The sequence below is a fragment of the Cherax quadricarinatus genome, chromosome 26 (genome assembly GCF_038502225.1).
Source record: "Cherax quadricarinatus isolate ZL_2023a chromosome 26, ASM3850222v1, whole genome shotgun sequence".
Lineage (NCBI taxonomy): Eukaryota > Metazoa > Arthropoda > Malacostraca > Decapoda > Parastacidae > Cherax > Cherax quadricarinatus.
The window spans coordinates 38,424,760-38,450,910 of record NC_091317.1 but is presented as its reverse complement, the minus strand read 5'-3'; the positions used below and the strand labels follow the sequence as shown (position 1 = coordinate 38,450,910).

Sequence of the window (26,151 nt, the reverse complement as noted above, 5' to 3'; positions counted from 1 at the left end):
CATAATCACTAATTCCTATTTTATTCATATTATCGTTGTAGTTTACAAGTGGGATGATTTGGTACGCGTGTGTCTGTGTTGCACGTGTAGGTTACAATAGCTTTTGTGTGTTAAAGTTGTATGCAGACCAAGAGCTGTGTTCCACTCTCTGGGTGTGCTTGTGATCTTAGAAAGAATTTTTTCAAAGCAAGTGGTGGTTGCAAAAAAAATACCTTTATCATTTTCCAGCTTAATCGCCCAATATCAACAATCAAATAAGATTAAAAATCAAATTCAAATGTTTATTTCTCCATATAAATTACAATGTGTTTTTTACATATTAAAAAATAATTATAAAAAATAAAGTAATTATTACAAAGAAGAACACTAGTAGGCCTAGGTATATCAGGCAGACTTACACTATTTCTTACTCTATATTGACACAGGTCATGAACCATACTGGTATTAAAGTGAGGCAGCTGCAGTGAGTAACTAGATCTACAAAAGTGAGGTAGTTTAAAACATTTAAAAAATTAACAGTTAGTTTGTCAATTAATGGGAATGATCTGGTCTTGGGATGGTAGAGTTTGTATTGACGCTCCTGTAATGAAGTGTCTTAGACAACCTTATGACTCACTTAAGACTCGTGTAGCAGAAGCTGTATTCACAATGCTATGTTGACAGTCATTAGTGTAAATTAGTATAAATTAAGGGAAGTGTATTTGTATTTTGTTGGATATGTGCCAGCTTAGGAAGTTGTTATGTGGTTAGTTACTGGTGGGGTGTGTTAGGTACCAGTGGGGTGTGTTAGGTACCAGTGGGGTGTGTTAGGTACCAGTGGGGTGTGTTAGGTACCAGTGGGGTGTGTTAGGTACCAGTGGGGTGTGTTAGGTACCAGTGTAGTGTGTTAGGTACCAGTGGGGTGTGTTAGGTACCAGTGGGGTGTGTTAGGTACCAGTGGGGTGTGTTAGGTACCAGTGGGGTGTGTTAGGTACCAGTGGGGTGTGTTAGGTACCAGTGTAGTGTGTTAGGTACCAGTGGGGTGTGTTAGGTACCAGTGGGGTGTGTTAGGTACCAGTGGGGTGTGTTAGGTACCAGTGGGGTGTGTTAGGTACCAGTGGGGTGTGTTAGTTACCAGTGGGGTGTGTTAGGTACCAGTGGGGTGTGTTAGGTACCAGTGGGGTGTGTTAGGTACCAGTGTAGTGTGTTAGGTACCAGTGGGGTGTGTTAGGTACCAGTAGGGTGTGTTAGGTACCAGTGGGGTGTGTTAGGTACCAGTGGGGTGTGTTAGGTACCAGTGGGGTGTGTTAGGTACCAGTGTAGTGTGTTAGGTACCAGTGGGGTGTGTTAGGTACCAGTGGGGTGTGTTAGGTACCAGTGGGGTGTGTTAGGTACCAGTGGGGTGTGTTAGGTACCAGTGGGGTGTGTTAGTTACCAGTGGGGTGTGTTAGGTACCAGTGGGGTGTGTTAGGTACCAGTGGGGTGTGTTAGGTACCAGTGTAGTGTGTTAGGTACCAGTGGGGTGTGTTAGGTACCAGTGGAGTGTGTTAGGTACCAGTGGGGTGTGTTAGGTACCAGTGGGGTGTGTTAGGTGCCAGTGGGGTGTGTTAGGTACCAATGGGGTGTGTTAGGTACCAGTGGGGTGTGTTAGGTACCAGTGGGGTGTGTTAGTTACCAGTGGGGTGTGTTAGGTACCAGTGGGGTGTGTTAGGTACCAGTGGGGTGTGTTAGGTACCAGTGGGGTGTGTTAGGTACCAGTGTAGTGTGTTAGGTACCAGTGGGGTGTGCTAGGTACCAGTGGGGTGTGTTAGGTACCAGTGGGGTGTGTTAGGTACCAGTGGGGTGTGTTAGGTACCAGTGGGGTGTGTTAGGTACCAGTGGGTGTGTTAGGTGCCAGTGGGGTGTGTTAGGTACCAGAGTAGTGTGTTAGGTACCAGTGGGGTGTGTTAGGTACCAGTGGGGTGTGTTAGGTACCAGTGGGGTGTGTTAGGTACCAGTGGGGTGTGTTAGGTACCAGTGGGGTGTGTTAGGTACCAGTGGGGTGTGTTAGTTACCAGTGGGGTGTGTTAGGTACCAGTGGGGTGTGTTAGGTACCAGTGGGGTGTGTTAGGTACCAGTGTAGTGTGTTAGGTACCAGTGGGGTGTGTTAGGTACCAGTGGAGTGTGTTAGGTACCAGTGGGGTGTGTTAGGTACCAGTGGGGTGTGTTAGGTGCCAGTGGGGTGTGTTAGGTACCAATGGGGTGTGTTAGGTACCAGTGGGGTGTGTTAGGTACCAGTGGGGTGTGTTAGTTACCAGTGGGGTGTGTTAGGTACCAGTGGGGTGTGTTAGGTACCAGTGGGGTGTGTTAGGTACCAGTGTAGTGTGTTGGGTACCAGTGGGGTGTGTTAGGTACCAGTGGGGTGTGTTAGGTACCAGTGGGGTGTGTTAGGTACCAGTGGGGTGTGTTAGTTACCAGTGGGGTGTGTTAGGTACCAGTGGGGTGTGTTAGGTACCAGTGGGGTGTGTTAGGTACCAGTGTAGTGTGTTAGGTACCAGTGGGGTGTGTTAGGTACCAGTGGAGTGTGTTAGGTACCAGTGGGGTGTGTTAGGTACCATTGGGGTGTGTTAGGTGCCAGTGGGGTGTGTTAGGTACGAATGGGGTGTGTTAGGTACCAGTGGGGTGTGTTAGGTACCAATGGAGTGTGTTAGGTTTCAGTGGGGTGTGTTAGGTACCAGTGGGGTGTGTTAGGTACCGGTGAGGTGTGTTAGGTACCAGTGGAGTGTGTTAGGTACCAGTGGGGTGTGTTAGGTACCAGTGGGGTGTGTTAGGTACCAGTAGGATGTGGTAGGTACCAGTGGGGTGTGTTAGGTACCAGTGGAGTGTGTTAAGTACCAGTGGGGTGTGTTAGGTACCAGTGGGGTGTGTTAGATACCAGTGGAGTGTGTTAGGTACCAGTGGGGTGTGTTAGGTACCAGTGGAGTGTGTTAGGTACCAGTGGAGTGTGTTAGGTACCAGTGGAGTGTGTTAGGTACCAGTGGGGTGTGTTAGGTACCAGTGGGGTGTGTTAGGTACCAGTGGGGTGTGTTAGGTACCAGTGGGATGTGTTAGGTACCAGTGGGGTGTGTTAGGTACCAGTGGGGTGTGTTAGGTACCAGTGGGGTGTGTTAGGTACCGGTTAGGTGTGTTAGGTACCAGTGGGGTGTGTTAGGTACCAGTGGGGTGTGTTAGGTACCAGTGGGGTGTGTTAGGAACCAGTGGGGTGTGTTAGGTACCAGTGGGGTGCGTTAGGTACCGGTGAGGTGTGTTAACTACCGGTGGGGTGTGTTAGGTACCGGTGAGGTGTGTTAGGTACCGGTGGGGTGTGTTAGGTACCGGTGGGGTGTGTTAGGTACCAGTGGGGTGTGTTAGGAACCAGTGGGGTGTGTTAGGAACCAGTGGGGTGTGTTAGGTACCAGTGGGGTGTGTTAGGAACCAGTGGGGTGTGTTAGGAACCAGTGGGGTGTGTTAGGTACCAGTGGGGTGTGTTAGGTACCAGTGGGGTGTGTTAGGAACCAGTGGGGTGTGTTAGGTACCAGTGGGGTGTGTTAGGTACCAGTGGGGTGTGTTAGGTACCAGTGGGGTGTGTTAGGTACCGGTGGGGTGTGTTAGGGAGATAAGGTGTTTTTAACGGTGCTTTTGAAATTGATGGTCGAGTCGGCAGTTCTAGTTTTCAGGCAGTGAGTTCCAGATTTTAGGCCCTTTTAGGTACATTGAATTTTGGTATAGATTTACACACGAGGAATGTCGTAGAGATGTTTGTGTCTGGTATTATGCCTATGGGTCCTGTCACAACTATCAAGAAAGTGTTTTAGTTCAGGATTAATACTGGAATTTATGGTTCTGTAAATGTAGATTACAGAGTAGTAAGTGTGGATGTTTTGAACAGTGAGTAAGTTTAGGTCTTTGAAGATTGGGGGAGGGGGGAGGTTGTTGCCTAGCATTCGAATGTGTGATAATTCTTTCAGTGGCTTTTTGTTGGGTTATTATTGGCTTTAGATGGGTAATTGCTGTTGATCCCCAAGCACAAATGGCATATGTGAGGTAGGGATCGATGAGTGAATAGTATAGTAAGAATAGGGCTGATTGTGGTATGTAGTAACGTATCTTGGAGAGGATCCCAACAGTTTTGGATACTTTTTTTTATGTGTTGGATATGGGTGTTGAAATTCAGGGTGCTGTCAAAAGTATAGGCCCAGGAATTTGCCCTCATTATGCTTAGCAATCGGAGCACTGTCGATCTTAATGTCGAGTTGTGCAACACCTGCTCTGTTACCAATCAGAATATAGAAGGTTTTGTCAGTGTTAAGTGTAAGTTTATTGGCTGTAATCCAGGTTGATGACTTAGGTTACCCAATCCTACATCTTGGTGACAGCGTTACACGTCTTGCAGCGTCGTTCATAATTGACACACCTGTGAACTATCTTAGGTGACGTCCTTAATTGACACACCTGTGACTTACCTCAATTGACGTCCTTAGTTGACCCACCTGTAAACCATATCCTAAGGTGATATCCCCAGTTAACTCACTTGTGAACCACCTCATCAGGTATCAGCCTCAGTTGACCCACCTGCGACCTACCTTAGGAGACATCCTTAACTGACCCACCTGTGAACCACCTCCTAAGGTGACATCCCCAGTTGACCCACCTGTGAACCACATCCTAAGGTGACGTCCTCAGTTGACCCACCTGTGAACCACCTTTTAAGGTGACGTCCTCAGTTGACCTACCTAACACTAAACCTCACTCTGGCTTGAGATATTCTGAGGCTGCAAGCGAGCAGTCTGTATCTCAAAATCGACTTAAATAATTGTAAAGATTACACTCAATCTGTAAATTACAAACTCACGACTAGACTTTGGAAATTGCTTGCAGCATCAGGGCGCGCGTGTGGCTAACTGATACAATAATAATGGCAGTCCACACATGACCCTGGAGCCTGAAGTGATGGTTAAGTCCCGTGCTAAATTTTGAAACCGGACTTAGAAATACTTGTTTACTGTTTCTCGTTTAAGATATTTTGAAGACCACAAGCCAGCATAATCAGTCCAAACCAGGGTACGGGTGGGGTTTGAACTCATGGCCGGTACGTAAGCCTCTCGGCCAGCAGGCTACGATAAGATTCATCCAACTAGGTATATTTCTATTCACCGTAGGGAAGTTAGCATGAACCACCACTGTAACCATAAATGCAACTTTTTACAGGGGATCCCATGCTAACCTCGCTATGATGTATAGAAATATATCTAGTTGGATAAATCTTACTATAAACAACTGGCCCAGTGGCTTACGCACTAGACTGGAGTTTTACAACTCAGTCGCTGTGGGTTGAAACCCCACCCGTACCGTGGTTTGTTTGCAGTCATGTTATAATGATTTCGTGAGAACATAATCAGTTAGGCGGCATCAAACATTCAACACTAGTGTATCTTACACATGGAAAGTCTGAATTAGTTTAGGGTTGTATACTGAAAAAATTGCTAATTCTCATAATTCTAATGAACAAATTTGAATATTTGAGTGAGGGGACTGTGGTTAATGTGATGTCTGTTACGTGAAGCACAATACTGGGACCAAAACAATACACAAATATCCTGCACTGACCAGACAGAAATGTATGAAGACGTTTCGGTCTGTCTAGTTTATGGCCTAAGTCAGGTTGGAACATGGTCATAAATTTCAGTCTTCTAAATGCGGGTTATTTGTGTACCTGGTAACCTCTCGTAATGAAAAGAGACCGAAATACATTCACGTTGTTTTACATCGACAATATATATATATATATATATATATATATATATATATATATATATATATATATATATATATATATATATATATATATATATATATATATATATATATATACATTATCACTGCTTTTGCAGAGGTGCTCAGAATACAACAGTTTAGAAGCATATACGTATAAGGATACACAACATATCCCTCCAAACTGCCAATATCCCAAACCCCTCCTTTAAAGTGCAGGCGTTGTACTTCCCATTTCCAGGACTCAAGTCCGACTATATGAAAATAACCGGTTTCCCTGAATCCCTTCACTAAATATTACCCTGCTCACACTCCAACAGATCGTCAGGTCCCAAGTATCATTCGTCTCCATTCACTCCTATCTAACACGCTCATGCACGCTTGCTGGAAGTCCAAGCCCCTCGCCCACAAAACCTCCTTTACCCCCTCTTTCCAACCCTTTCGAGGATGACCCCTACCCCTCCTTCCTTCCCCTATAGATTTATATGCTTTCCATGTCATTCTACTTTGATCCATTCTCTCTAAATGACCAAACCACCTCAACAACCCCTCTTCTGCCCTCTGACTAATACTTTTATTAACTCCTCACCTTCTCCTAATTTCCACACTCCGAATTTTCTGCATAATATTTACACCACACATATATAGATTATATATATATATAGATTATATATATATTATATATATATATATATATATATATATATATATATATATATATATATATATATATATATATATATATATGCAAAACAACCACTCTGAAAGAATAGAGAAATTCCAAGCGCTTTCGTGACTACTCACATTATCAAGGAACTATAGTTCCTTGATAATGTGAGTAGTCACGAAAGCGCTTGGAATTTCTCTATTCTTTCAGAGTGGTTGTTTTGCATATTTTGAAATCACCTGTTTACTGTGATCTTATTGCATATATATATATATATATATATATATATATATATATACATATATATATATATATATATATATATATATATATATATATATATATATATATATATATATATAAAATATGGGGTCCACCTCTGGTGTAAATTGTGCGACCCATATATATATATATATATATATATATATATATATATATATATATATATATATATATCTTGAAGGAACGGTATCAGTTTAGAACTGATCTTTGTTGAACCAAACATGTTTCTCTCACGTTTTGATGTCTCATTTCTTTTTATTTGTCGAGCTCGTTCTTGGTTCAGGTTCTCACTGACCTACTGAACCATGTTTCTTTCCCTTGACTGGTCTTCTAATTTCTGGGTTATTTGTTGCGTGGTACTGTGTCAAATGTTGTTTTGTAGTCGAGGAAGATGGAGTTCATCTATATCAATCTTTTTTATAACTTTCACTGATATACATCTCCAGCAAGATCTTATGATTCTTATAATTCTTATGTTCTCCAGATTCTTCAAAACCCATTTACTGACATGTCTGCCAAACGTTTGATAAAATGCATATAAAAACACTGACCTATACTTCCATGCCTCGTGTCTGTCATGTGTTTATAACTGAAGAACCACAGTGGTCTTTTTCCACTTTTCTTACAGCAACTTCGTCTAGAGAGACTAAAGAGACATGTAAAAATGTGTGAGTCTGAAAATATTCGGTCTAGCACCACTGTTTTGATATAATATTAATCTCATTTAGTAAATTTATAACTTCTAATGTTGTGTAGAAGTTTATAGCGCCTGTTAGTCTAGAATAACTTCCTCACTCTCAGAAATCTCTGCTCTTTCTTCAGTGAAATCCTTCCTGAATCTTCTGCAAAACTCGTCGCGGTCTTTTTCATATTTCAATAGCTACCCTTCACCTCTTTCCAGTCTTATTTTCCCTTTTACAACCAGTTTCCTTTATTTATGTCGTTGTATGGGGACTTTACTTCAGTGTTTACCGTTGGTGGTATGCAATTTTTGACTTGTCTATGTTCCCTTGGTCTGAGTGTCACTGGAGTGCAGGAGTCAACAATCTTGTCTTTGTTCCCCTAATCTGAGTGTCACTGGAGTGAAGGAGTCAATAATTTTGTCTTTGTTCCCCTAGTCTGAGTGTCACTGGAATGTAGGAGTCAACAATCTTGTCTTCGTTCCCCTAGTCTGAGTGTCACTGGAGTGCAGGAGTCAACAATCTTGTCTTTGTTCCTCTAGTCTGAGTGTCACTGGAGTGCAGGAGTCAACAATCTTGTTTTTGTTCCCCTAGTCTTAGTGTCACTGGAATGTAGGAGTCAACAATCTTGTCTTTGTTCCCCTAGTCTGAGTGTCACTGGAGTGCAGGAGTCAACAATCTTGTCTTTGTTCCCCTAGTCTGAGTGTCACTGGAATGTAGGAGTCAACAATCTTGTCTTTGTTTCCCTAGTCTGAGTGTCACTGGAATGTAGGAGTCAACAATCTTGTCTTTGTTTCCCTAGTCTGAGTGTCACTGCAATGCAGGAGCCAACAATCTTGTCTTTGTTCCCGTAGTCTGAGTGTCACTGGAGCGCAGGAGTCAACAATCTTGTCTTTGTTTCCCTAGTATGAGTGTCACTGGAATGCAGGAGCCAACAATCTTGTCTTTGTTCCCCTAGTCTGAGCGTCACTGCAATGTAGGAGTCAACAATCTTGTCTTTGTTCCCCTAGTCTGAGTGTCACTGGAATGTAGGAGCCAACAATCTTGTCTTTGTTCCCCTAGTCTGAGTGTCACTGGAATGCAGGAGCCAACAATCTTGTCTTTGTTCCCGTAGTCTGAGTGTCACTGGAGTGCAGGAGTCAACAATCTAAAATAACACAGAGTAAAATAATAAATTTATTGCAGGAAAGTGCTCATTTTACGTATCCAGAGAAGAATTTCTGCAGATAATGATCGCGATGATCAGTCAAAAGGACAGTCCACTTGTACCAGCTGTAAATAAGAGGTAAAGTAAAATGCCTGGAATATTTTGCCATTGTGTAGAGTATTATAAAAAAAAATAGATTACGCCGTGAAAAAAATCCTGTTACTGAAATAACGTACCTAAATCGCGGCTTATAAGATGCCGCTTATAAGAATTGTTTTACTTTCAATGGCTCAGAATCAGACTTAACTGGGAGAGCTACAGTTCCCCTCACACCTCAGACTAATACCTCCCGTCAATGACCCTCAGTTTATAGGATGAATTGTGGTTTTTGGAGATATTTTATGAAAAAAATATGCGTCTAATAAGCCGCGAAATAGGGTATTAGTACAAGGTATTCAGTATAATTTTCCGAGATGAAGAACAGAAAAAGTGTACATAACATTGTATAGGAACTAGATACAAGGTCTAGAGTGCCTGGGCAGGAAAGCACCTCGCCGGGGCAGGAAAGCACCTCGCCTGGGCAGGAAAGCACCTCGCCTGGGCAGGAAAGCACCTCGCCTGGGCAGGAAAGCACTTCGCCTGGGCAGGAAAGCACCTCGCCTGGGAAGGAAAGCACCTCCCCTGGGAAGGAAAGCACCTAGCCTGGGCAGGAAAGCACCTCGCCTGGGCAGGAAAGCACCTCGCCTGGACAAGAAAGCACCTCGCTTGGGCAGGAAAGCACCTCGCCTGGGAAAGAAAGCACCTCGCCTGGGAAAGAAAGCACCTCGCCTGGGCAGGAAAGCACTTCGCCTGGGCAGGAAAGCACCTCGCTTGGGCAGGAGAGCACCTCGCCTGGGCAGGAAAGCACCTCGCCTGGGCAAGAAAGCACCTCGCCTGGGCACGAAAGCACTTCGCCTGGGCAGGAAAGCACCTCGCTTGGGCAGGAAAGCACCTTGCCTGGGCAGGAAAGCACCTCGCCTGGGCAGGAAAGCACCTCGCCTGGGCAGGAAAGCACCTCGCCTGGGCAGGAAAGCACCTCGCCTGGACAAGAAAGCACCTCGCTTGGGCAGGAAAGCACCTCGCCTGGGAAAGAAAGCACCTCGCCTGGGAAGGAAAGCACCTCGCCTGGGCAGGAAAGCACCTCGCTTGGGAAGGAAAGCAACTCGCTTGGGCAGGAAAGTACCTCACCTGGGAAAGGAAAGCACCTCGCCTGGGCAAGAAAGCACCTCGCCTGGGAAAGAAAGCACCTCGCCTGGGCAAGAAAGCACCTCGCCTGGGAAAGAAAGCACCTCGCATGGGGAGGAAAGCACCTCGCCTGGGCAAGAAAGCACCTCGTCTGGTTAGGAAAGCACCACGCCTGGGCATGAAAGCACCTCGCCTGGGGAGGAAAGCACCTCGCCTGGGAAAGAAAGCACCTCGCCTGGGAAGGAAAGCACCTCGCCTGGGCAGGAAAGCACCTCGCTTGGGAAGGAAAGCAACTCGCTTGGGCAGGAAAGTACCTCACCTGGGGAAGGAAAGCACCTCGCCTGGGCAAGAAAGCACCTCGCCTGGGAAAGAAACCACCTCGCATGGGGAGGAAAGCACCTCGCCTGGGCAGGAAAGCACCTCGCCTGGGCAAGAAAACACCTCGCCTGGGCATGAAAGCACCTCGCCTGGTAAGGAAAACACCACTCCTGGCCATGAAAGTACCTCACCTGGGGAAGGAAAGCACCTCGCCTGGCCATGAAAGCACCTCGCCTGGGCAAGAAAGCACCTCGCCTGGGCAAGAAAGCACATCGCCTGCACAGGGAAGCACCTCGCCTGGGCAAGAGAGCACCTCGCCTACGCAGAGAAGCACCTCGCCTGCCCAGGAAAGCATCTCGCCTGGGCAAGAAAGCATCTCGCCTGGGCATGAGAGCACCTCGCATGGGAAGGAAAGCACCTCGCCTGGGCAGGAAAGTACCTCACCTGGGCAAGAAAACACCTCGCCTGGGCATGAAAGCACCTCGCTTGGTAAGGAAAGCACCACTCCTGGGCATGAAAGCACCTCGCCTGGGCAAGAAAGCACCTCGCCTGGGAAAGAAAGCACATCTCCTAGGCAGGGAAGCACCTCGCCTGGGCAAGAGAGCACCTCGCCTACGCAGGGAAGCACCTCGCCTGCGCAAGAAAGCACCTCGCCTGGGCAGGAAAGCATCTCGCCTGGGCAGAAAAGCACATCGCCTGGGCAGGGAAGCACCTCGTCTGGGCAGGAAAGCACCTCGCCTGGGCAGGAAAGCACCTCGCCTGGGCAAGAAAGAACCTCGCCTGCGCAGAAAAGCACCTCGCCTGGGCAGGAAAGCACCTCGCTGGGCAGGGAAACAACTCGCCTGGGCAGGAAAGCACAACGCCTGGGCAGGAAAGCACCTCGCCTGGGCAAGAAAGCACCTCGCCTGGGCAGGAAAGCACCTCGCCTGAGCAAGAAAACACCTCGCCTGGGCATGAAAGCACCTCGCCTGGTAAGGAAAGCACCACTCCTGGGCATGAAAGCACCTCGCCTGGGCAGGAAAGCACCTCGCCTGGGCAAGAAAGCACCTCGCCTGGGCAGGAAAGCACCTCGCCTGAGCAAGAAAACACCTCGCCTGGGCATGAAAGCACCTCGCCTGGTAAGGAAAGCACCACTCCTGGGCATGAAAGCACCTCGCCTGGGCAGGAAAGCACCTCGCCTGGGCAAGAAAGGACTTCGCCTGGGTAGGGAAATACCTCGCCTGGGCAGGAAAGCACCTCGCCTTGGCAGGAATGCACCTCGCTGGGCAGGGAAACAACTCGCCTGGGCAGGAAAGCACGTCGCCTGGGCACGAAAGTACCTCGCCTGGGAAGGAAAGCACCTCGCCTGGGCAGGAAAGGACCTCGCCTGGGAAGGAAAGCACTTCTCCTGGGCAGGAAAGAACCTCGCCTGGGCAGGAAAGCACTTCGCCTGGGCAGGAAAGCACCTCGCCTGGGAAGGAAAGCACCTAGCCTGGGCAGGAAAGCACCTCGCCTGGGAAGGAAAGCACCCCGCCAGGGAAGGAAAGCACCTAGTCTGCGCGAGAAAGCACCTCGCCTGGGCAAGAAAGGACCTCGCCTGGGAAGGAAAGCACCTCGCCTGGGCAAGAAAGCACTTCGCCTGGGCAAGAAAGCACTTCACCTGGGCAGGAAAGCACCTCGCCTGGGCAGGAAAGCACCTCGCCTGGGCAGGAAAGCACCTCGCCTGGGCAGGAAAGCACCTCGCCTGGGCAGGAAAGCTCCTCGCCTGGGCAGGAAAGCACTTCGTCTGGGCAGGGAAACACCTCGCCTGGGCAAGAAAGCACCTCGCCTGGGCAGGAAAGCACCTCGCCTGGGCAGGGAAATACCTCGCCTGGGCAGGAAAGCACCTCGCCTGGGCAGGAAAGCACCTCGCCTGGGCAGGAAAGCACCTTGCCTGGGCAAGAAAGGACTTCGCCTGGGTAGGGAAATACCTTGCCTGGGCAGGAAAGCACCTCGCCTGGGCAGGAAAGCACCTCGCCTGGGCAGGAAAGCACCTTGCCTGGGAAAGAAAGGACTTCGCCTGGGTAGGGAAATACCTTGCCTGGGCAGGAAAGCACCTAGCCTGCGCAAGAAAGCACCTCGCCTTGGCAAGAAAGGTCGTCGCCTGGGAAGGAAAGCACCTCGCCTGGGCAAGAAAGCACTTCGCCTGGGCAAGAAAGCACTTCACCTGGGCAGGAAAGCACCTCGCCTGGGCAGAAAAGCACCTCGCCTGGCCAGGAAAGCACCTCGCCTTGGAAGGAAAGCAGCTCACCTGGTCAAGAAAGTACCTTGCCTGGGCAGGAAAGTACTTCGCCTGGGCAGGGAAACACCTCGCCTGGGAAGGAAAGCACCTCTCCTGGGCAAGAAAGCACCTCGCCTGGGCAGGAAAGCACCTCGCCTGGGCAGGAAAGCACCTCGCCTGGGAAAGAAAGCACTTCGCCTGGGCAGGGAAACACCTCGCCTGGGCAGGAAAGCACCTCGCCTGGGCAAGAAAGCACCTCGCCTGGGCAGGGAAACACCTCGCCTGGGCAAGAAAGCAGTTCGCCTGGGCAGGAAAGCACCTCGCCTGGGCAGGAAAGCACCTCGCCTGGGCAGGAAAGCACCTCGCCTGGGCAGGAAAGCACCTCGCCTGGGCAGGAAAGCACCTCGCCTGGGCAAGAAAGCACCTCGCCTGTGCAGGGAAACACCTCGCCTGGGCAAGAAAGCAGTTCGCCTGGGCAGGGAAGGCCCTCCCCTGGGCAGGGAAACACCTCGCCTGGGCAAGAAAGCACCTTGCCTGGGCAGGGAAGCACCTCGCCTGGACAAGAAAGCCCCTTGCCTGGGCAGGAAAGCACCTCGCCTTGGCAGGGAAGCACCTCGCCTGGGCAGGAAAGCACCTCGCCCGGGCAAGAAAGGACTTCGCCTGGGTAGGGAAACAACTCGATTGGGCAGGAAAGCACCTCGCCTGGGCAGGGAAGCACCTCGCCTGGGCAAGAAAGGACTTCGCCAGGGTAGCGAAACACCTCGCTTGGGCAGGAAAGCACCTTGCCTGGGCAGGAAGGCACCTTGGCTGGGCAAGAAAGGACTTCGCCTGGGTAGCGAAACACCTCGCCTGGGCAGGAAAGCACCTTGCCTGGGCAGAGAAGCACCTTGCCTGGGCAGGAAAGCACCTCGCCTGGGCAGGAAAGCACCTCGCCTGGGCAGGGAAACACCTCGCCTTGGCAGGAAAGCACCTCGCCTGGGCAGGAAAGCACCTCGCCTGGGCAAGAAAGGACTTCGCCTGGGTAGCGAAACACCTCGCCTGGGCAGGAAAGCACCTTGCCTGGGCAGAGAAGCACCTTGCCTGGGCAGGAAAGCACCTCGCCTGGGCAGGAAAGCACCTCGCCTGTGCAGGGAAGCACCTCGCCTGGGCAGGAAAGCACGTCTCCTGGGCAGGAAAGCACCTCGACTGGGAAAGAAAGGACTTCGCCTGGGTAGGGAAACACCTCGCATGGGCAGGAAAGCACCTCGCCTGGGCAGGGAAACACCTCGCCTGGGTAGAAAAGCACCTCGCTTGGGCAGGAAAGCACCTCGCTTGGGCAGAAAAGCACCTCGCATTGGCAGGAAAACACCTCGCCTGGGCAGGGAAACACCTCGCCTTGTTAGGAAAGCACCTCGCTTGGGCAGGGAAACACCTCGCCTGGGCAGAAAAGCACCTTGCCTGGGCAGGAATGCACCTCACCTGGGCAGGAAAGCACCTCGCCTGGGCAAGAAAGCACTTCGCCTGGGCAGGGAAGCACCTCGCCTGGGCAGGAAAGCACCTCTCCTGGGCAAGAAAGCACCTCGCCTGGGCAGGAAAGCACCTCGCCTGGGCAGGAAAGCACCCCGCCTGGGAAAGAAAGCACTTCGCCTGGGCAGGGAAACACCTCGCCTGGGCAGGAAAGCACCTCGTCTGGGCAAGAAAGCACCTCGCCTGGGCAGGGAAACACCTCGCCTGGGCAAGAAAGCAGTACGCCTGGGCAGGGAAGGCCCTCCCCTGGGCAGGGAAACGCCTCGCCTGGGCAAGAAAGCACCTTGCCTGGGCAGGGAAGCACCTCGCCTTGGCAGGGAAGACCTCGCCTGGGCAGGAAAGCACCTCGCCCGGGCAAGAAAGGACTTCGCCTGGGTAGGGAAACAACTCGATTGGGCAGGGAAACACCTCGCCTGGACAAGAAAGCCCCTTGCCTGGGCAGGGAAGCACCTCGCCTTGGCAGGGAAGACATCGCCTGGGCAGGAAAGCAGCTCGCCCGGGCAAGAAAGGACTTCGCCTGGGTAGGGAAACAACTCGATTGGGCAGGAAAGCACCTCGCCTGGGCAGGGAAGCACCTCGCCTGGGCAAGAAAGGACTTCGCCTGGGTAGCGAAACACCTCGCTTGGGCAGGAAAGCACCTTGCCTGGGCAAGAAAGGACTTCGCCTGGGTAGCGAAACACCTCGCCTGGGCAGGAAAGCACCTTGCCTGGGCAGGGAAGCACCTTGCCTGGGCAGGAAAGCACCTCGCCTGGGCAGGAAAGCACCTCGCCTGGGCAGGGAAACACCTCGCCTGGGCAGGAAAGCACCTCGCCTGGGCAGGAAAGCACCTCGCCCGGGCAAGAAAGGACTTCGCCTGCTTAGGGAAACACCTCGCCTGGGCAGGAAAGCACCTCGCCTGTGCAGGGAAGCACCTCGCCTTGGGAGGGAAGACATCGCCTGGGCAGGAAAGCAGCTCGCCCGGGCAAGAAAGGACTTCGCCTGGGTAGGGAAACAACTCGATTGGGCAGGAAAGCACCTCTCCTGGGCAAGAAAGCACCTCGCCTGGGCAGGAAAGCACCTCGCCTGGCCAGGAAAGCACCCCGCCTGGGAAAGAAAGCACTTCGCCTGGGCAGGGAAACACCTCGCCTGGGCAGGAAAGCACCTCGCCTGGGCAAGAAAGCACCTCGCCTGGGCAGGGAAACACCTCGCCTGGGCAAGAAAGCAGTTCGCCTGGGCAGGGAAGGCCCTCCCCTGGGCAGGGAAACACCTCGCCTGGGCAAGAAAGCACCTTGCCTGGCAGGGAAGCACCTCGCCTGGACAAGAAAGCCCCTTGCCTGGGCAGGAAAGCACCTCGCCTGGGCAGGGAAACACCTCACCTGGGCAGGAAAGCACCTTGCCTGGGCAGGGATGCACCTTGCCTGGGCAGGAAAGCACCTCGCCTGGGCAGGAAAGCACTTCGCCTGGGCAGGGAAACACCTCGCCTTGGCAGAAAAGCACCTCGCCTGGGCAGGAAAGCACCTCGCCTGGGCAGGAAAGCACCTCGCCTGGGTAGGGAAACACCTCGCCTGGGCAGGAAAGCACCTCGCCTGTGCAGGGAAGCACCTCGCCTGGGTAGGGAAACACCTCGCCTGGGCAGGAAAGCACCTCGCCTGGGCAGGGAAACACCTCGCCTGGGTAGAAAAGCACCTCGCCTGGGCAGGAAAGCACCTCGCCTGGGCAGAAAAGCACCTCGCATTGGCAGGAAAACACCTCGCCTGGGCAGGGAAACACCTCGCCTGGTTAGGAAAGCACCTTGCCTGGGCAGGGAAGCACCTTGCCTGGGCAGGAAAGCACCTCGCCTGGGCAGGAAAGCACCTCGCCTGTGCATGGAAACACCTCGCCTTGGCAGGAAAGCACCTCGCCTGGGCAGGAAAGCACCTCGCCTGTGCAGGGAAGCACCTCGCCTGGGGAGGAAAGCACGTCGCCTGGGCAGGAAAGCACCTCGACTGGGCAAGAAAGGACTTTGCTTGGGTAGGGAAACACCTCGCCTGGGCAGGAAAGCACCTCGCCTTGGCAGGGAAGCACCTTGCCTGGGCAGGAAAGCACGTCGACTGGGCATGAAAGCACCTCGACTGGGCAAGAAAGGACTTCGCCTGGGTAGGGAAACACCTCGCCTGGGCAGGAAAGCACCTCGCCTTGGCAGGAAAGCACCTCGCCTGTGCAGGGAAGCACCTCGCCTGGGCAGGAAAGCACGTCGCCTTGGCATGAAAGCACCTCGACTGGGCAAGAAAGGACTTCGCCTGGGTAGGGAAACACCTCGCCTGGGCAGGAAAGCACCTCGCATTGGCAGGAAAGCACCTCGCCTGTGCAGGGAAGCACCTCGCCTTGGCAGGAAAGCCCCTCGCCTGGGCAGGAAAGCACCTTGCCTGGGCAAGAAAGGACTTCGCCTGGGTAGGGAAACACCTCCCCTGGGCAGGAAAGCACCTCGTCTGGGCAGGGAAGCACCTCGCCTGGGCAGGAAAGCACCTCGCCTGGGCAGGGAAACACCTCGGTTGGGCAGAAAAGCACCTCGCCTGGGCAGGGAAACACCTCGCCTTGGCAGGAAAGCACCTCGCCTGGGCAGGAAAGCACCTCGCCTGGGCAGGAAAGCACCTCGCCTTGGCAGGAAAGCACCTCGCCTGTGCAGGGAAGCACCTCGCCTGGGCAGGAAAGCACGTCGCCTGGGCATGAAAGCACCTCGACTGGGCAAGAAAGGACTTCGCCTGGGTAGGGAAACACCTCGCCTGGGCAGGAAAGCACCTCGCCTTGGCAGGAAAGCACCTCGCCTGGGCAGGAAAGCACCTCGCCTGGGCAGGAAAGCACGTCGCCTGGGCATGAAAGCACCTCGACTGGGCAAGAAAGGACTTCGCCTGGGTAGGGAAACACCTCGCCTGGGCAGGAAAGCACCTCGCCTTGGCAGGGAAGCACCTTTCCTGGGCAGGAAAGCACCTCGCCTTGGCAGGAAAGCACCTCGCCTGGGCAGGAAAGCACCTTGCCTGGGCAAGAAAGGACTTCGCCTGGGTAGGGAAACACCTCCCCTGGGCAGGAAAGCACCTCGTCTGGGCAGGGAAGCACCTCGCCTGGGCAGGAAAGCACCTCGCCTGGGCAGGGAAACACCTCGCCTGGGCAGGAAAGCACCTCGCCTGGGCAGGGAAGCACCTCGCCTGGGCAGGAAAGCACCTCGCCTGGGCAGAAAAGCACCTCGCGTTGGCAGGAAAACACCTCGCCTGGGCAGGGAAACACCTCGCCTGGGCAGGAAAGCACCTCGCCTGGGCAGGAAAGCACCTCACCTGGGCAGGAAAGCACCTCGCCTGGGCAAGAAAGTACTTCGCCTGGGCAGGGAAACACCTCGCCTGGGCAGGAAAACACCTCGCCTGGGCAGGAAAGCACCTCACCTGGGAATGAAAGCACCTCGCCTGGGCAAGAGAGCACTTCGCCTGGGCAGGGAAACACTTCGCCTGGGCAGGAAACACCTCGCCTGGGCAGGAAACACCTCGCCTGGGCAGGAAACACCTCGCATTTCAGCCAAACAACTGCTCCGCTTCTGGGAAGTGCGGCGATAATTTGTTATATTTTAACTGTTTGCTGCAAGATTCTAATTCCTGTGATAATAATTTAGGTTTGTTCATTGGGTGTTTACCTCATACAAAGAGAGCACTGCCATCCGCCTATGTATTGAGTTTGCAATTAGCACTAATGGGAATGTCATTTATGTATGTTAGGATATGTAGAGGGCGCGAGGTACTTCCTTGCTGAGCTGAAGTTAGTTGTTGGTAGGGGTTTCGATTCCGTGTTGGTGACCTTGATCATCTACAGAGGCTATGCCGATAATATGCTATAGTTCGCTTTATCAAATGTGTTTAGTAAGTCTAAGGACATAATAACAGTGAAATTCTTTTTTGGCATTTGTGTTATTTGAGCAAACAGGTTAACTAAGTAGGTATCCGTTAAGTGTCAGTAAGTGTCAGGATCGTCTAGGATGGGTCGAGGTCATTTGGACGACGGCTTTTAGCCAGTCTGTCAGGTAACACGAAGATCCGAAAATCAACCCGCCTTCGTGGGAGAAACACAGTAGAGAAAAGGTCAGAGGTATCAAAATTACCAGCAGGAACTCTGGTACCGGAGTCAGACAACAAAGTATTTCCCAGGTCGATACCGGATTAATTTTAAGATTTTTACATAAAAACTGGGGAGAGAGTGCAGCTGAGAAGAGTAAGGAAAAAAAAGCCATATTCTCCTACCTTCCTTCTGGATCCACGAGTAACCTAATTACGGCAGTTATGACGTTCCATTGAAACCACTCCCTTGTCTTACCTGGCGCCTGGATGTCATCGCCAGAATCAACAGAGCCAAGCTCAGCCAACAAGAAACACCAGGAGTTGCATCCCTTTGACCCCCACCTTCGAGAAGCGCAAAGCAGCGTCTAGGAATACGTACTTCATTCACAGAGGGACAAGTGAGGCCGCCCACCAGAGCCCCGGAGAGCGGCTCAGCATGTTCCCAGATAATCCAATACTCAGCTGAGATTCACGAGGTCTAAATATCCTCAAATAAAGAGGCCTAATGGAGAAAGGAGAAGAGCGGGGGTATTTACTGTAGATGCTAACCGAGGAAGACAAGAGGTATAATCCCTTGGATCAAGAGCCCCTTCCCCTTCAAGAAGCGCTACAACATCGTGCCTATTTGAAATTTTCTCAACAAATGGTCCCGTAATTTAATATTATCTAGTATCTTGCCAGTTATCCAGACTGAGGTTCTGGTTACAACCTGATATATTTCATTATTATATCCTCAAACTGTTACAGTTTTCCAGCTCAGGTAGGTTCCGTTACATAGTTCCTAGTTGGTCTAATTATTATCCTATTTGAGCTATCTGGTACAAAATAGGATAAGATGGTCACAGGTTCTGTGGGAATGTCTAATTACTGATACTTTTTTTCAAAGCAGTAACTATGTGGTCACGTGTGGTGGCTGAGAGCTGTGTAATCAGATTTCTTTTATTAATTTAGCTAACTGTGATAATTTAATCCTGGGGATTTAATTTTACATAATCCACATAAGATTATGGAAGACGAGACACCACCAAGATAGTCTCGTTCCTGTAGTTACAAAAAGATAATTGCACACTTACACACACACAACACCTCCTCCCTCAACAACACATTCCCCACACGCCTCCCCCCACACACACTCACCCACGCACAGCACCTCCCCCTCCACACACTCACCCACACACAACACCTCCCTCCCCCACACACAACACCTCCCTCCCCCACACACAACACCTCGCTCCCCCACACACAATGTCCCCTCCCACATACACTCACCCCACACCTTACCACCCCACACCTTACCCCCCCGCACACTCACCCACACACTCCACCCCCTCACATACACATACCTCTCTCCCACTCACGCCCACCCACCCATATCACCTTCCTCCCCGGCCAAAAAACAGCACCCCTCCCACACACACCACCCCTCCTACACACACACACACACACACACACACACACTACTGCATGTAACTTTCGTTACTTTATTTCATGTTTATTACGATGTTGTTGTTTATCTCTCAGGATGACGTCGATGACGGAGGCTGGGTTGTTCTTCCAGTGGTTGATAGCTGAACAACCCAACTCCACTGTGTGTGATCATGTTCCCACCAAGATCACTGTCAACGAGGCTCTCTCTTTCAGTAACCTCTGGGTAATTAACAATTTTCATGATAAATTAGACACATTTGTAACCCTTGGGTATCTTCATTAAGGAAACGTTTCGCCACACAGTGGCTTCATCAGTCCATACAAAGGAGAATCTTGAAGAACACGAGTAGAATGAGGTAATCAGTCCCTCAACCTTGAGTCGATGTGGTCAGTCCATCAATCTTGAATATAATTCATTATATTCAAGATTTCAATCTTGAATATAATTCATTATATTCAAGATTGATGGACTGACAAAACTCAGGTGAAAGTTGTCAGTATATTTGGGCGTCAGTCAGTCACTGACGTAATGAACATGTCTCTTACTTTTCATCACTGTTTTTGACATTAACAAAAAATATTTATTGTGGTTACGAAAATAATATACATAATATAGCATATTTTATATATATATATATATATATATATATATATATATATATATATATATATATATATATATATATAAAGACAAGCGACTGTGCGTGGAAATCTTTAGCTCAAGTACTTTCACACTTGTCAGTGCGTCATCAGGAGCTGTGCAATGTTGGAGAGACAGCAACAGGAGAAGTAGGGTAAGTTTTCAGAGAGTTGCAGTGTGGAGGCACCGGACAGTCTTAAACTGCCTGGGAAGACAAGCGGGGTGCCAACCCACACACCCCACGCTCCGTATGGGGAGGGGTGGGGGTAGGCCTCACAGTTTGCAGATAGCATGAGGAAAATACTAGAAGATAGTTAATAGCCAGCCCTAAGCTTCTAATCGACGAAATCAGGTAATGTGGGGTAAAAAGGTACAATATTGGATAATTACATACCTTCATTTACTACCTTCTAACTAATGAAATAGAGGGAAAAAAAATCCCTCATTTGTCAACGGTGTCACAGAACCTTCCGGAACATTCAGGAAATACTCGCAGTGTCAGTTAATATGCCTGTGTGAATTTTTCCTATTCAGGTTTCCTGTCTCAAAATAACTAGGCAAGTCTTAATTTGAATGCCATTCCTATCATTATTATCACCTATCACCGTTATTATCATTATAACATTACCAACAACCTGATTCATTAAACCACTAAACTAGTTGTAATCACAATGTTGCAACCATCTATGTGTACCTTGTACCACTGTACCTGGACGGGTTAGGCCTCAATAGTTACACCGACGACAGACCTAACATATTAAATATCAACATATTAAATACCGTCGGTCTGTCGCGAATGGTACCCCTCCCCTTCCCCCATATGGAGTGTGGGGTGTGAGGGGGACCGGTGTGTGGGTTGGCATCACTCTTGCCTTCCCCAGACAGTCTGAGACTGTTCGGTGGCTCCGCACTGCCACTCTCTGAAAACTTACCCTACTTCTCCTGTTGCTGTCTTTGCAACATTGCACAGCTCCTGATGACGCACTGACAAGTGTGAAACTACTTGAGCTAAAGATTTCCACTCACCGTCACATGTTTTGCATTATTAAGATCGCCTGTCTGCGATTGTTTTGCATATATATATATATATATACATATATACATATATATATATATATATATATATATATATATATATATATATATATATATATATATATATATATATTTATTTTTTTTTTTTTTTTTTTTTTTTTTTTTTTTGTTTTTCAACAAGTCGGCCGTCTCCCACCGAGGCAGGGTGACCCAAAAAAGAAAGAAAACAATTTTCTTCTTATTATTCTTTTCAGTAATCTTTACAGGAAAAGGGGTTACTAGCCCATCGTTCCCGGCATTTTAGTTGACTTTTACAACACGCATGGCTTACGGAGGAAAGATTCTTATTCCACTTCCCCATGGATATAAAAGGAAAAGTAATAAGACCAAGAACTATTAAGATAAAATCAAAGAAAACTCAGATGAGTGTGTATAAATAAATGTGTACATGTATGTGTAGTGTGACCTAAGTGTAAGTAGAAGTAGCAAGACGTACCTGTAATCTTGCATGTTTATGAGACAGAAAAAGACACCAGCAATCCTACCATCATGTAAAACAATTGCAGGCTTTCGTTTTACACTCACTTGGCAGGACGGTAGTACCTCCCTGGGCGGATGCTGTCTACCAACCTACTACCTATATATATATATATATATATATATATATATATATATATATATATATATATATATATATATATATATATATATATACATATACACTACACAGTGGTCAGGCCCAGACTGACGCAGCAACACAGTGATCAGGCCACCATAAATAAGAGAAAACCTAAGCACGTGGACCGTAACTAGTTTAATCAAGAATTAGACATATGTGTCACATTTAGCTGCCTTTGTAGACGTTTCGCCCTCCGGTGGTTTTATCAATACAAATTCAGTCACATGAGAAGGAAACTGTGGAACTATATATCATTCAAGTACAACTATGTAAACAGTGGAACCACCGATGTGTAATCATGAAGTTAAGTTTTAGACTCATATACAGACTCTCCAAAATTTTCAATTATGTCCCGTGATCTACGTATTATTTTAAAGTGATTGGTGACTAAAAAAAAATTACCTTCGGTTTTGGAATCTTTCAGTTGAGAAAGAATGTTTAGAAGAATAAAAGAGTCACTACACCGTGACTGGAGCAATACAAGAATATCCCGTCACTATAATGGTTCAAGTCGGACCGAGACGTACTTATAAGTTTCTTTCACATATGTACGGGTTATTTGTGTAAATAAAGTTTAGGTAATGTAGTGATGGCAAAAGGCTCGTGAAGGCAACGAGGGGTTTCCGGGTAGTTGTGTGTTGCAGCGACTCTGTGTTGCATCCTGCATGTGCACTCCAGCTCTGAGGAGCTGGACGAGTGTTTTATAATTAAATTTTTTCACAAATACGTAGCAGTATGTACTTATAATGTCTTACTCAAACCTCATGTATTCTATATGCCATCTTTGTACCATCAATGTATCTTTTAAGTTTTGTGTACCATATTGCGTAATAAAATATGTCTATTCGCGTAATTTAAAGATGTTATCGTAATTGTTTTTGTGTATTTCAGGGAATGTTTGTTATCCTCCTGGTGGGTCATCTTACCAGTCTGTCTGTGTTCTCCCTCGAGCTTCTCATTCATCTTATTCAACACATTTAGATGTTCATTCCATATATAAAAAAAATATGTAATTTAAAAATTAACATGGTCACTAACAAGGAAACTAATTATTGCATTAAATTACTGCTATGACTATGTTCAAATATTTTATCTGCGGTTTGTCTTTTCTTATTATTGTGCAACATTTGCAACATTCCCCTTTTTATATGTCAAAATCATTCATGTGTTATTTCTACTGTGCACTTTTCTTTTTATTATATATCTGGTACAATACTCGTATTGAGATTCTCTTCAAACTTGCCTCCGCTGTCAAGAACATTTAAATTTTACTCTAATGTAAAATTATATATTTTATGAAAGAGAAGGAATATGGGGATATATATAATATATATATATATATATATATATATATATATATATATATATATATATATATATATATATATATATATATATATATATATATATATATATATATATATATATATATATATATCCCCATATTCCTTCTCTTTCATAAAATATATATATATATATATATATATATATATATATATATATATATATATATATATATATATATATATATATATATATATATATATATATATATATATATATATATAATTATGGGGAATCAAATTCAAAATGGGAATTGACACAGTTACTTTTTGCTGATGATACTGTGCTTATGGGAGATTCTAAAGAAAAATTGCAAAGGTTAGTGGATGAGTTTGAGAATGTGTGTAAAGGTAGAAAGTTGAAAGTGAACATAGAAAAGAGTAAGGTGATGAGGGTATCAAAATTGGATATCAAATTGGGGAGGAGGAGTATGGAAGAAGTGAATGTTTTCAGATACTTGGGAGTTGACCTGTCGGCGGATGGATTTATGAAGGATGAGGATAATCATAGAATTGATGAGGAAAAAAAGTTGAGTGATGCGTTGAGGTATATGTGGAGTCAAAAAACGTTATCTATGGAGGCAAAGAAGGGAATGTATGAAAGTATAGTAGTACCAACACTCTTATATGGATGTGAAGCTTGGGTGGTAAATGCAGCAGCGAGGAGACGGTTGGAGGCAGTGGAGATGTCCTGTCTAAGGGCAATGTGTGGTGTAAATATTATGCAGAAAATTCGGAGTGTGGAAATTAGGAGAAGGTGTGGAGTTAATAAAAGCATTAGTCAGAGGGCAGAAGAGGGGTTGTTGAGGTGGTTTGGTCATTTAGAGAGAATGGATCAAAGTAGAATGACATGGAAAGCATATAAATCTATAGGGGAAGGAAAGAGGGGTAGGGGTCGTCCTCGAAAGGGTTGGAAAGAGGGGGTAAAGGAGGTTTTGTGGGTGAGGGGCTTGGACTTCCAGCAAGCGTGCATGAGCGTGTTAGATAGGAGTGAATGGAGACGAATGATACTTGGGACCTGACGATCTGTTGGAGTGTGAGCAGGGTAATATTTAGTGAAGGGATTCAGGGAAACCGGTTATTTTCATATAGTCGGACTTGAGTCCTGGAAATGGGAAGTACAATGCCTGCACTTTAAAGGAGGGGTTTGGGATATTGGCAGTTTGGAGGGATATGTTTGTGTATCTTTATACGTATATGCTTCTAAACTGTTGTATTCTGAGCACCTCTGCAAAAGCAGTGATAATGTGTGAGTGTGGTGAAAGTGTTGAATGATCATGAAAGTATTTTCTTTTTTGGGATTTTCTTTCTTTTTTTGGGTCACCCTGCCTCGGTGGGAGACGACCGACTTGTTGAAAAAAAAAAAAAAAAAAAAAAAAAAAAAAAAATATATATATATATATATATATATATATATATATATATATATATATATATATATATATATATATATATATATATATATATATATATATATATATCGGGCCTACATCAGGGACCTACCAGAAGACAAGGCCATAGTCACACTTGATTTTAGAAGTGCCTTTAATATGGTGAAGAGAGATGCTGTCTTGCCAGCTGTTCGGGATCGGTTCCCCAGTCTTTTTCCCTTCATTTCAGCCGGCTACAGCAAACCCTCAATTCTTTTGTTTGGAGAACATGAAATTCAATCATCAGAGGGTGTTCAGCAGGGTGACCCACTCGCTCCACATCTCTTCTGCTTGGCAGTAAGAGTACTAGCTTCCAGCCTACGCAGTGAGCTCAATATCTGGTACCTGAATGACGGTACTCTGGCAGGTACTGAAGAGTCCCTCGTGGGGGACCTACAACTGGTGAAAACAGAGGGAGAAGACTTGGGACTCATCCTCAATCCCTCCAAGTGTGAAATCATCACAGCGAACCAGGGAATAATCAATACTGTGCTAAGAATCCTCCCGGAAGTCTCAACTACCACTCCGTCCAACAGTACCCTCTTGGGAGCACCGCTGGGTCACCAGGCCATCGACACTGTCCTCAGGGACAAATTGAATGACCTGATGAGAATGGAGGAGAAAATAAGCGATCTTGATGCCCATGATGCTCTGTCCCTCCTCACAAAGTGTCTTACTATGCCAAGACTCACTTACTTCCTGATGTGTGCACCCTCTTTTGACATCCCAACACTCGATGAATATGACGCACACCTGAGATCAACTTTTAAGAAGGCACTGAACCTGTCACTAGAGGATCAACAATGGGATCAGGCAACCCTCCCAGTGCGACTGGGAGGTATAGCAAAGCAACGCATGTTGCTTTACCTGCTTTTCTGTCTTCGTGTTTGGCTTCCAGTGCATTAGTCAAGAAGATAGTTCCCGATCGCTTGAGAGACGTGGTAGGAGCTCAAGACCACAGGTTTACTGAAGCAGCGATTCGGTGGGACACCCTTACAGACTCCTCCAGTAGACCACCTCCTCCCAAAGAGCACAAACAGTCCCACTGGGACAAACCGATCATGAAAAAAATCGCCAACACAATGCTCTCTAATGCTTCAGGAAAGGACAAAGCTTGTCTCCTGGCAGTGAAGGCCCCACACTCAGGAAATTTCCTGTTAGCTGTTCCCAATTCCTCCCTGGGCACCCGTCTCGACCCACAGGCCATTCGGATTGGTGTTGATCTTCGCCTAACCGCCCCCATCCTCACCGAATATATGTGTATTTGCTGCAGGGCGACAGCTGATCAATTCGGACTTCATGTTCTCATGTGTCACACAGCAGAAGGGAAGTATGCCAGACATGAGGAGGTCATTGACATCATAAAGATAAGCCTCGCCACAGCCCGTTGCCCAGTTCAACGGGAACCCCAGGTACAGAGGTCTGATGGAAGTCAAAAGCGTCCTGATGGAGCCACTATGCTACCCTGGAAGGATGGAAAGCAGATTGCCTGGGACTACACCTGTGCTGCCACATTGGCCGACACCTACTTGCCATACTCCGTAGTGGAAGGGGGTGGAGCTGCCAGCCACAGGGAGACCCAAAATATCCGAAAATATGAAGACCTTCCCTCTTGCTATAACTTTATTCCAATAGGGTCGGAGATCCTTGGAGCATGGGGCAAGTGTGCTCTAAAGTTCCTCAAAGAGCTGGATGAAAAGCTCATCATA

General features: G+C 48.0%; 1 protein-coding gene across 1 annotated transcript in view; it reads left to right on the top strand.

Annotated features, from left to right (window-relative positions):
• Positions 1–22,650, top strand: part of LOC128691584 (probable glutamate receptor) — a 65,739-nt gene extending 43,089 nt beyond the window's left edge. Inside the window, exons 11-13 of the mRNA XM_070088970.1 lie at positions 8,584–8,683; positions 19,409–19,538; positions 22,561–22,650. Of these exons, the coding sequence (XP_069945071.1) occupies positions 8,584–8,683; positions 19,409–19,538; positions 22,561–22,650 (320 nt within the window). The remainder of the gene's footprint in view (positions 1–8,583; positions 8,684–19,408; positions 19,539–22,560) is intronic.
• Positions 22,651–26,151: the final 3,501 nt, after the last annotated feature.